Source organism: Limulus polyphemus, unplaced genomic scaffold, assembly GCF_000517525.1.
Source record: "Limulus polyphemus unplaced genomic scaffold, Limulus_polyphemus-2.1.2 Scaffold266, whole genome shotgun sequence".
Classification (NCBI taxonomy): domain Eukaryota; kingdom Metazoa; phylum Arthropoda; class Merostomata; order Xiphosura; family Limulidae; genus Limulus; species Limulus polyphemus.
In genome coordinates this window covers 130,913-143,993 of record NW_013665876.1, presented here as the reverse complement: position 1 = coordinate 143,993, position 13,081 = coordinate 130,913, and the positions used below count along the sequence as shown (strand labels likewise).

Sequence of the window (13,081 nt, the reverse complement as noted above, 5' to 3'; positions counted from 1 at the left end):
AGCTACCATTTTACAGGGACTAAAGACATGAATACTCTGTTACTGATAACTAAACAAATCATGGTTTAACTTTAATAAGCTAAACCAAAGAATAAGCATAAAAGCAAATTGTATCATTTAAGTTTAGGTAGTCCAGTGAAGTGCAGAAAAATATTTCGATTTATGTACAACAGATAATTGTTGCGTGTGCAGAAAAGCTTATTAACCCTATGATCATTTTTTTTATTCATTTTTGTTTTAAAAAGTAGGATAAAAATATCTATTATGTGGTTTATTACACAAAAATGAGGAAACAATAAAAGACAGCATACTACAAACACCACAATTTCTACTTAATTTTCTGAAATCTTTGCTTTATATTAATTATTTTATTTAAACAATGCTATACATGAATAGATTATGTCTTCAATAACTATTTTGAAATAATATCTAGAAATTACTTAAGATTTAAAACTTGAAGCTATATTTTTATACTAAAGATTTTGTTACCAATTGAAATTACTATTTCTTGGGAATTTGCATTAGTTAAAACCAAACCTATGGATGAGATATAAAATTCTTCACACAGAAAAATTATGAGCTTTGTTGCTCTTAGTAAGGACAATTATGCTGAAAACATTCCCATATTTTTCTCTGTTTAGGGTTACTGGTATCAAAATTACTTCAAGTTCTGTTAAGTGTGTTTGTTTGTTTTGAATTTTTCACAAAGCTACATGAGTGTTATCTGCACTAGCTGTCCCTAATTTTAGCAAACAGTGGGATTGACCATCACATAATAACAATGCCCATGACTGAAAGGGCGAGCATGTTTGGTAGGAAGAGGATTTGAACCCACAACCTTCCAACTGCGAGTCAAGTTCCTTAACCATCTGGCCATGTCCTATTAAGTCTACTTATATATATATATATATATATATATATATATATCTACACATATACTCCATTTACTCTACATTCTACTACACAGGGAAGACTGAACAATACCACCTTGTATGTGCCAATGAACAGTGTGTTTTAATTTCTTTGCCACAAAGACAGCATGAGTCATACCACTGATCTTCAAATAATAATTTCACTTGGATATTTCCTTAATTACAATTAATTAGTAATTATCTTTTCAATCTCAACAACTTTCAGAGCTATTGCAACATTTTTTTAATCTTCATCACCACACTTTTTTATTTTAACCAATGGAAAGGCATTGTTAAAGAAGCTTACTAAATGCATTAATATTATTATGTTTTTCTCTTCCAACAAAATATATATATATATATTCATATTCCGTGACATAAGCCGATGTCATGAACTTTAAACATTTACTTCCAATACACAGTCTACATATCTTTTGTTTAAGACCTTTTGGCAGCATGTGTAGATAAATGGATAACTATTAACTTTCATAAATTATAAAACCATTTAAAGAATTTTAACACAAAACATAAAAATGGAAACAATATCTTCATGGAATTTTCCTATTAATGTTATAAATAGGCTAAAAATGGAACTGTTTTTCTGATAACTCCTACTGGTGATAGCTTTATATATTTTTCTTCACCTCTAAAGATATTTAAAGAGAGAATACATTTAATTTTTATTGCAGTTTTAGAAGTGAAAATAAATAACGAAAATCAGAATTATTATTTTATTATAACTAGAATTTTTACATAGCTGTAATGGATAGTTTTTAGTATTAATGACAGGAACAGTATCATGAAGCTATTTCAGCTTATCACATACTCCTGTAAACTATTACTACAAGAAAGTTTCACGTATATGTGAAAAAAAAGTACTAACCAGTATCTGATTATCTTTATTTAATTACACAATTTACATTAAAACAGATAAAGTCTGATTCTTGTCAACAAAGACTTTACAGGAGGGTTCATTAATTTCAAACTAATACACACAGTTTAAATTATAAAATTCAATCCAATCCTACATTTACAGATGTAATAGTAAAGGTTTCTCAAATGTGTTGAACCAAACTACTATATTTAAAATTAAAATAACTAAAAATACTTTTATGGATTAAACAGTTCTGTTACCTATAATACACATATAGATCATTATGTGTATAAGAAATACAAGGCTAAAATTATACAGGGGTAAAAAATAAAAATGATAAGTAGTATTCCTAAAAACCACCAACAGATGTCATGTCCAGGCTGAAAATTTTTTTGTTTAAAGTTTTTCTGTTTCAACCTCTAGAATCAATGAACTGTGTGCATCCAAGTATGTGAATAAAGCAAATCACTTCAAAATGCATTGAATCCATTCAAAGACAGGCAATATTAGCAATCAAAACATTTTTTCTATTATATCTTTACAGAACACTATAAAAATGAAAAATAAAGTAACGCTATAATTTTACATGAGGAAAAAAATTCTAAAGCTTGACCAGATGATTTTGATACTACTAAAAATAATTCAGTGGCACAATTGACTTCATTTAACTCCTATTTTAAACTACTTACCAACACACACACACTCTTTAATTATGAAGTTGTTCCTCATTATTAGTTCTACCAATAAGTAATTGCACATATATTAGGGTGGGTTCAGATGGTATATAACTACTGAGATTATATGATTTTTATACTTGAAGCTCGCAATCTTGAATTAAAATTCTCACTTCAAAATTATTACCAAAGATTCAAGACACTCATACAAATAAACAATTTTAATAAAGTATTATTAGAGTTCTGTAACTTTGGAATCGTATCTTTTATATTGAAGGAAACCTTTACTTCTAACAACATTGTAACTGATGTTATAGATAAACCATATGACATTTGTTCTCTATATAAGATGTTGGTGTGATTGAACTAAACTTATAAAATTACAGAGATAACATATGTAATTTGCAGCTTTTGGTTACAAATGATAAATATAATCTACAAAACACATTTTCACAAGAAAACCAGTTGGTAGTTTTCCCAACACAAAAAGAAGTTTCCTAATAGCATGTATCAAATTAACAATTAGAGAAATTTACAGTAGTTTTCCACTAATGTCTTCTTAGCTGAAAAGTTACACTACTGTTTTTTCAGCTGCCCCAAATGAAGCAGGTTGATATAAAGCCAAAAATTTGTCCAAGTGTTGATATCTTTGATGTAAATATCAAAATAGTTTGATTACTATTAATAAGAAATTAAAATGCAAATACAATTCTATTATTCACCAATTTACTTCCAAGTCTTCCCATATAGTATTTTAATGAATAATGTTGTTTAGGGTTATGAATCTGAGATTTTCCGAGTTGGTCATTACAAATGTTTATTTTATTTTAAAATCAGATAAAGCTACCAAACCAACAATATATTACACTTTAAACAATAAGATGTAGATGTATATTCAGACAAGTTCCCAAAATTATAATCTTTTTTTATACAACATATTTTTCTCAACATTATGGAGACCACATAAACTTAATTATTTTCATAAGTTAATGATACAGTTCATAAGACCATAACAAGCTGGAAAAAATCCTAATTAAAATTTATACAACCATGGTTTCAAACATACAAGCTTTTAAAATAAAGGTGATTTGTAGTTTACTACTATTACATGTAGTTCTGAAGTGCTTATTTGATACTTGTTAATTCACAGTCAACATGTAGTTCTAAAGTGTTTAACTGAAAAGTTTTAATTCACAGAATCAACATGTAGTTCTGAAGTGCTTATTTGATACTTGTTGATTCACAGAATCAACATGTAGTTCTGAAGTGCTTAGTTGATACTTGTTAATTCACAGTTAACATGTAGTTCTGAAGTGCTTAGTTGACACTTGTTAATTCACAGTTAACATATAGTTCTGAAGTGCTTAGATGATAATTGTTAATTCAAAGTTTCTAATGTGAAAAAAGAACAGAATTATATATTTAGTTCCTATTTACATTAAGCTTTTACTTATTGTTTCAAAAATGCACATCTTTATATACTGTACAGTAATATCAATTATAACTTTACCCAGACGTTTATCTAAATTTACATATTTGTGTTTTCAGTAAGTAAACCACCTATACTGTTTTCTTTCATAATCATCATTCTAGAAAGATACATATATTTCCAGTAAGAACATTTTAAACATATCAGTGTATTAGTCTTGAAATATAATGAACCATCCTTTTTAATTCAAAAATTTGTAATACTAATACAGACTACTAATATAGATACAATACTTGTAAAAAATCTTACTTTTTTTTGAAACGTAACACGAACTCTTTTTTTTAATCATAATAACGTTATACACAACAAATTATATGTGTATAATTTTGTGTTCTTCTAGCAATAATATGGTACAGAATACAACTTCTAAAACTTCCAGTGTTATGAAAATGTATAAGAATAACACTAACATTAACCAAAAACATTTCCTTTAAGACAAAAACTTTGTTATTAAATGATGTTTCCAAATCCTTGTGTTTAGTTTAAGTATAAAAACATCACACATTCTAACACTCAAGTCATGAAGAACTTAGAAGGGAGAAAAAAACATTCATAGACACAGACTAGTTATATACATAATTTACATGTAACATCAATAATTTGGTTAAAGTTACATTTATTTTCAAATTATAACTAGAGATGGCCTTTCACAACAATCATGAATGTAGACAATAATTCCTACAATTAACTGCTTTTCTTTAACTGAAACATGGGCAAATATTTTTCACCAAAATATAGGAAACTCCTAGGACTACCTTAATTTAAATGTGTTAACAACAATTCCTAGGACTGAATGTCTACACTCAAAACATAGATGGTGTTGAGTGGTAATGATTCACTCATTAACTGTTGATATATGCTGGAAAAAATGTTCTTCTTGACTAAAGTGTATAACTCATTTGCCAGATGTGAATTTTTTTCATTTAACATGTACTACCTATTACATATATCCTTTTTATTTTCAAGGCCAACAACAAACTTCAAACCTCTGTTTTGTTATAAATTAAAGGGTCTATTTACAATTTTATACATATTTTCCAATAACTTTCTAACTATACTTTTAATTTCTTACATAACTAAATTTCAAATACCTACTTAACAACAAACAATTTATGTTAACTTATTTTTGTAATTAGAGGCCTACGTACAACATCTGTTAACCTGGTTAATATCTACATTTAACCTAAGATATAATAAAAATTTGCAAAACTACATAAACAATATTAAATATACAATATATTTAATGAATAATGCTGTTTAAAGGCAATGTTACAACTACCTTTTCTTTTATGTTGTCATTATCTTTTTCATACATTACCCAGTAATTTATTAGAAAATACTTATTTAAATATACTTGTATGGATGGATAACTTATGGTGACAAAGTGATCAACTAACTCAAAATCAGACAGACCCAAAGAAATTTGAGTCTAAGAGTTGTGTACCTGGAGTTGTTCATTACAAATGTGTGATTTTATTTTAAAATCAGCTAATATTATCCTCCTTTTGCAACTTGCTAGTACTAATCACTTACTGAATGTTTTTCTTGATTTTTTTAAATAATTTACAAGTTAGTGGAATTAGGTTCTGGCTCCCCACCTCCAAAAAAAAAGTGTACTGAAAACAAAATGCTCATCTTAATTAATTTATAAATCTAAAACTCCTTTACATATATAATAATTAGAAACAGAAGATGCTCTCACTCTGTCTTATTTAAACCATGCCAGGATCAAAGATGTACTTTGTCTATACTGAAATATTAGCTTTAACTCCCCACTATCAAAATTAATCTCAAATAACTAAAACAGTTAAGTTTGTACCTCTTAAACTACAAGCCATAGTAGTAACTGAGCCAATATTTATATCATCAATTTCATAAACAACAACTGTCGTGGCTCGAATTATTAATTATTTTTACAATAAATATATACTTTTATTATCATTTTATTTGAATTAACTTTACTATTTTTCAAGAAACTGCCAACTTATCTTCTTGTTAGTATCATGAAGTTGGATTTGTGATTGTTGGAATTGTTTTGTTCATCAATTAGTGACAAACCTGGGCCTATAATTGCCTAGAATAAAAATAAAATAAATTTAACATAATTCAATCATCTGTGACTGAAAGACCCAGTTTCCTCATCATTAGGAAAGGATCCGACAAACAATTAAGCAATGCATGTGCTTTGGGAAGGAAACTGCTAACTAGGAAATACTGACAGAAGCAAATGAATGAGTCATGCTAAAGGAGCCAAATATTAAATAGTAAAGTATCACCAAACCATGTACACTGTGGAAAAGCAAATTTATCAAGCTTGAAATAGATGAAGATAGTTCCATCTTCACATATTCAATCCATTTTTGGAGTGCCACAGTCTAGTTCAGAAGTGGCTCTAGTAATAGCGAGACCCTAGACAAAAGTCATACATGAGGCCCCTTGACATGAGAAAACAATTTCAGATATTAAGTGAAATACAGCATCAATATAAGATCACAACAATTTATTGGATAGGTACAATTACAATTATATTTCATTTTTCTGCATTTAGTAGTGCTAAATTCATCTATAGCAGAGGAATAATCTAATTTTGAAGCCAAATTATGTTCAATAAACAGAATAGTCAATGCTGATAACCTCTCTTGACACATAGTACATCTTAAGTTTTTATTAATTTCAATTTTGAAAAAGATCTTTCTGCTCAAGTAACTGTAACTGGCATTGTTAATATAATTCTTAATGCTACAAAAACATTAGGATAAACTTCAATTAAATTATCTATAATATATTTTAGTGAATCATGAATGTCTATATTTGGAGGTACAGTCCTGATACACATTCTTAGTTCCTCAAGTAATTCTTCGCCATTGATATCAGAGTCGGATGACTCAGACAGTGTAGGTAGCACTTGTAGTTCTTTACAACACTGTAAAAGTTCTTCATCAGACTTGTTCTTTAAAGATGAAATATTGTAGAGAAAACCAAAATTGGTGTAGTAGGTTTTAACCCCTCAAATCGAGGTCCAGCACTTGCATGAATCATGTTGATGATGATATTAAAATATTCAGTTCTGAAAATGTCTGCAAGGTTAGGACAGGTTTTGTCTGGACACTCGTAACAAAAATCTATTTTCTTCTTATGTAGCTTAATTTCTTTAAAATTCCTCTGAATGCCCATTTCATCAGCTATTTCATTGGCAGTCACTATACCAGAGTCAAACCCATTTGTTCTATAATTATCTAGCCAGCATAGAAATTCCTCAAAATGTTTCAATGCAGTATCCAACTGCATATTACACTGTTGCCATACTTTACTAATCAGGTTTATTTGAACTAAAATATCATACCACACTATTAAAGAAAGTACAAACTCGTATGACAAAATTTATTCTTGTATCAAACTGAATTCGATACAAAATGTTGGATCACAACTTATTTCTGACAATTTTTCTAGGCAATCAGCAATATCTTTTAATTGATATCAGGCAGCCTTCACACTCTCCACTACGCATTCCCATTTGGTTTTGGCCAAAGGCTTGAGAGTAATATTTACTCTTTCTTTTACAACAATCCACCTTTTGGATGAACCAGAAAATAATGTATACAGCCTTTGCAAAACACCAAAAAATAATCTAGCCTTTGTACAAGATGCTGCTGCATCACCAAGCACTAATTCCAACTGTGACATGTACAAGGTGCAAAAGAAGGATAAAGGATTGACATTTAGTATTATTGTTTTTACACCACTTTTTTCTCCATTATAATATCCTTGTCCGCAGCAGTTTTTGATGTCCAGTCCTAGGTTGTTGATTTGTGAAAGTACACAATTTGTTAATTCTTCAACCATAGTTTTTCTATAGATATAAATCTGACAAAATGTTCCTCAATGTCTTCCAACTTTTCAGCAACATAATGCAATACCATCGTCATTTGTTTTGTGTGACTTGCGCCTGTAGTACAGTCTAGAATTATTGAATAATATTTTGCTTGCTGCATATTTTCCATAACTGCAAGTTTAACATGTTTGGCCATCAATGTTATTAACTCTTTTTGAATGTTTTTTCCTATGCGTTGTAAGTGTTCTCAAAGAACAGAATCAAACTTTGCAGTAAACTTAGCCAGGTCTAAAAAGTTTCCACTTCTTTCCTTTTCTAAGTTATCCCTATGTCCTCTAAATGCCATGTTATGCAATGCTAAATACTGAATTATGGCCAAGAGTCTTTTCAAAATATCACGCCAGCATTGCTTTTCCTGCTGTATTTGATTTTGAATCGCTGTATCAACAGTCTTCTTGCATTTCAGCCTCTTTTCTGATTCCAACCATTTCAAGGCACATTCTATATGATCTGAACTGTTCTCATAAGATTTGAGATGACTACTGAGATTATTCCATCATTACAGCTGTGAGATACTAATGCTACACTTGAGGATGAGAATAGACAACAGGCAAAATAATAAACAATGTTTTTGCTTGCAGAGTAAACTAACCAATGCCTTTCTGGTTTTTCCTTGTTGCTTAGAATTCTTATGCAATGGAATGAGGAGAAATGCCTGTTTATATAATCCACTGGAAAAGTTACATTTTCTTCTCGAATCGGTCCTTTAAGAATAAAATTTACTCTATCTATATCCTGTATTGGGAAATGCCATTCACCAAGATCATAACTAATAGATTTATATGTTAAGATCATCAGATTTTAATGCATTAATGTTAACAGAATCTTGCTGATCTTTTGTAGACACTTCATCAGATGTATTTATCAGAGCATTATTATACTCACAGTGAGTGGATGTGCTTTGAGAATCTTTTCTCTGGGCCAAACCATTTCCCGCATCTTCATTTTCATTCTCAACTACACCTTCAGACTGAATTTCTTCTTCCTCCTTTAAATATTTCAGTATTGAAACGTAGCTTTTTTGCATAACCCAATTCAAATTTTCTGCCCTTGTCACATTCTCTACCACTCTTAGACATTTTTGCAATGGGTATAATCTCATTATTTGTCACTAACCACAGGCAATTCACTATACAACAAGAACCACTAAATTCATCCAAGCTTCTGGTTTAATAGCAGTTTAATTCAGTATTACTTCATGATTTATCTTACCAATTCTACCATTATAAAAGCAGACTTGTATTCTCAACAGCAACTCAGTTTAATCTGAAATTGTCAAATGTAGTTAACAAGAAAATAATTGAATTAACATTGACAGTCTATTAATGTTTCTTTGATTTTATTCTTATATTAAGATTCAAATTATGTTTTGCAGAGAGAATTTAATATTATTTCAAATGTCAAATAACAGTTAACAGTGCTAGTTACAAGTTAGCAGTGGTAACTATTATTTTAGCAGTAATAATATTTCAAATATTCTACATTAGGTTAAGATTCATGAATTAAAACCATCTGTAAGTTGAAAGTGTTTGTATGGTTCTATATTTGCTAGAATAAGATAATGTTCAAAAAATTATATAGACAACCTGTATAACTGGTTCAAAAGGTAGAAAAATAGATTTAGTGGTGGTAATCCATCAGCAACGAAAACATCAAGCAAATAATTTCACTAAAAACAATAGAAATCAGTAATGCATCAAGACTAAATCATTCAGAAATAGAAGTAGTTGCAAATACATATTGGTCCTACAACAAAAGCCATTCCTACTTATAACAATAGAAATCAGTAATGCATCAAGACTAAATCATTCAGAAATAGAAGTAGTTGCAAATACATATTGGTCCTACAACAAAAGCCATACCTACTTATAAATGCTATAAATATAGCACTGGAATATAAAAATATATTTCTTTAATAATACTAAGTTTTTAATCAAATTTTTAATGATTGTGACTAAAATAAAATTGATCATTAAATTTATTACAAACCTATAGCTCCAAAGTGTAAGCAGTTTTATTTTTGGCAATAATGGAGCATGAACCCCAGAGCTGCAAATCCACAGTCTGGCACACTAACCATTGGATCAAACTTGGCCACATACATGCCACAAGAATGCTTGCTAGTTAATTTCATTGAAAAAAAAACTTATAACAGATTTCTTCTTATTCAATTAACAAGTGAAGCTCTTACTGTTTTAAAACAAGCTATATTTTCATTGAATAGAAAAATTAAAGATATTACTTTTGTGACACAGATTATATTTTCTCTGAATAGGAAAACTAAAGCTATTACTATCCTAATACACATTTCATTTTACTTAATAGAAAACTAAAGCTATTATTATTTTAGCATAAGTTATTTTTTAACTGGAAGAAAAAATATATATTATTTTACCACAGGTTAACCTTTTTTTACTTGTGGTGCTTAAGTTTTTAAACTTCATGATTATTTTTGTTCTCTTCCAAAGTTCAATCACAATTCTTTTAACAAGTCATAAGCTAGTTTAAAACATTTTCTTGATTACAAGGATTATAATTTTAAATGTTTTATTTACAAGGGTTGAGATATAATTCATAGTCAGTTTTTGTTCTCTATTTTAGCTGTTATAAACAAAGGTTTTAATTTAAACCATTCTAATAAGTATGAGATACACAGCATACAAAGCATTGTGATGGCACAGCAGTGAAAAGAGCAAAAGCTACAATAGAATTTAAATAAAGATATTAAAGTTATACAAGTATATACATTGTGCCACTTTAAATAAGTAGGGATAAGACAGAAATGATATTAGTTGGAATAATGCAACATTACAATTATTCTATCACTAGGAATCACAAAAAAGGACAATAAATTAAGTAAGAAATGTATTTTTGTATTAAATTGTTAAAGCTTTTAGAAAAAATGACAAAGAAAGCATAACTAAGGTAGAGTTTGAATCAAAAGAAGTGAAAGTATATTTTATAAGCATCAACTAATTAATTTTTGAGTTTATTTTAATGTATATAAGGTTGGCATTTTACGTGTGTACATTTTATAAAAATATTTAATTCAGATTAATCATGTTTAGTTGACAAGTTATATTAGACTTTAAATTTTGTGGTGTTTTAGTATTTGTGCCCATAGGTTGAAACGTGTGTTTTGGTTACATATGAATGTGCCTGTATTGATGCATTTGTGGTATTCTGAAATATCAAAATGCACTAAAAATGATGTATTCTGAAGCTGTTTGACCAATTCTACCTATTTTGGATCATGTTTTCCACACTCCAGGTAAAACTAAATGAATGAAATAACAAAAAGCCATTAAAAGTATAACTCGCATCTCTCATACAAACTGCTACTTACATCTTCATTTATGTAGATACACCTAGGAAAAAAAATTACAACTGCAAAACACAATATCTGCAGGCTGGATAACTGAATCATTGTGAAAATTAATACTACAAAATGTGAAAATGTGACACTAAGTTACCTCTAGCCAATTACATGATAATGTGCTTTTGTATATTTATTTGAACTTAACAACTTAGTACAATCAGTTTTACACATCTGCCTCAAAGGAAATTCAACACAGATTACGTGAATTAAAATGCTATACCATTCTATCGATTAGCAAAATTTTTACAATGTTATATATATAAACACATGCATATAAACAAAGGTACAAGTTTCACAAGGACTTCATAATTTCAATTGTTTTTGTACTTATAAAGACATTCTATAAAAGTATTTCAATCTCATTTCCCTAGTCACAATTTATCAGTACCATATCTTCACTGACATTTGTTCACATAAATAGTACAATATATCAATATGTAAAAAAAAATCCATGAAATCCTGTTTTGTTGTTGACTTATATTACCTTTAATTGCTATAAACATACTGAACTGTTGTTTGTAATGTAGTTTTGAGCTTTTAAACTTTCTAGAGTTTAAAATTATAGTTTTAAAAGAAAATATTAGTGCACAATCTTCAAAATACACCAGCAGTTTCATACATTTAACAATGCAATCTTAATAAAAAAGCAACTGTCATCTTTCAACTACAAGCTATAACTGAAAACTAATCAGATATTCTACAATTTATAAGGTTGATTAGAAGCAGAAACAGAATGAACAAACATAATTGACTAAAATGTGTATTTCACCTTTTGAGAAATATGGCACACTAACTATATTTACTTTTATAAGAAACAACATAATAAAATAAACTAAACTTGTAGGAATCTGTTTAGCATTCCTGTCATGATTCTGTTCCTTCACTTTGGTCTGTCTCATTCTCTGTTTTCAACTGCATAGCTATGGACTGTAGGGTTGATGAAAGTAACAGAAGATGTCGACTGTGTTCCTGCTTGAGAAGCTATAATACAATAAATACATGTATAATGTTGAATTTAACTTCAACTTTAATGTGATACAAAAACACCAATTCAGAAATATCTTCACCAAGATTGGCTAAGGGTTCATCTAACACAAACATAAGATATCAAACAGAATGTGCCAGTTATACCTCAGAAATGGTAAAAAATGTAGCTTTAATTGGATATCATTGTTTTGTTCAACACTAATGATTATTAGCATACTATGCATTCTTCATATATATATATAAGCTATATGTGAAACAAGTCTAGTTTGTATCAATGCTTAAAATAGCATATATCTATTAATTGTCTGTCACACACATTTCATTTCAGTCACAGCCATAGATAAATAAATACTCTTATATAATTTACTGTAACATTAAAAGCTTCATATGCAAATACATGTATTATCTGACTGTGAATACGGATTTTTTGTCCTTTACATAATGAGGGAAATATAACAGAAAGGAATGAGCTATACAAGATATAAATAAACTGTCATATTCTATTCAGAAACTAATATCATTTATTTAAGATGAATAGCAGTTAAATTATTTTCAAAGTACTGATGTCAGTAATATGTTTTAAATGTAATTTTTTTCTTTTTTTTCCCCCATTTCCTAGTGAAATAAAATAGATGAGTCACCTACACGTAAGACACTATGAACAACAGATGATAGTGAGGAAACCTACATCATATGCTCAAAAATATCTCCTTTGAATGAATGTACAAACCCAAAAGACCCCGACTCTATTGAGGCTCTTTTCAAGGCAGCAGAAATACAAGACTTTCATCATATTCTGTGCCTCAAATCAAGCTTTCTCAAAGTTAAAATATACTACCATAAACATTATTGATCTATATTTACACATAAAAAGA

The 13,081-nt window shown here is 28.9% G+C and overlaps 1 protein-coding gene across 6 annotated transcripts in view; it reads right to left on the bottom strand.

The window, feature by feature from the left end:
* Positions 1–763: 763 nt before the first annotated feature.
* Positions 764–13,081, bottom strand: part of LOC106456856 — a 76,488-nt gene continuing 64,170 nt past the window's right edge. For all 6 annotated transcript variants that reach the window (XM_022382646.1, XM_022382644.1, XM_022382642.1 and 3 more), the window contains one exon: positions 764–12,200. In XM_022382646.1, the coding sequence (XP_022238354.1) occupies positions 12,084–12,200 (117 nt within the window). In that variant the 3' untranslated portion in view covers positions 764–12,083. The remainder of the gene's footprint in view (positions 12,201–13,081) is intronic.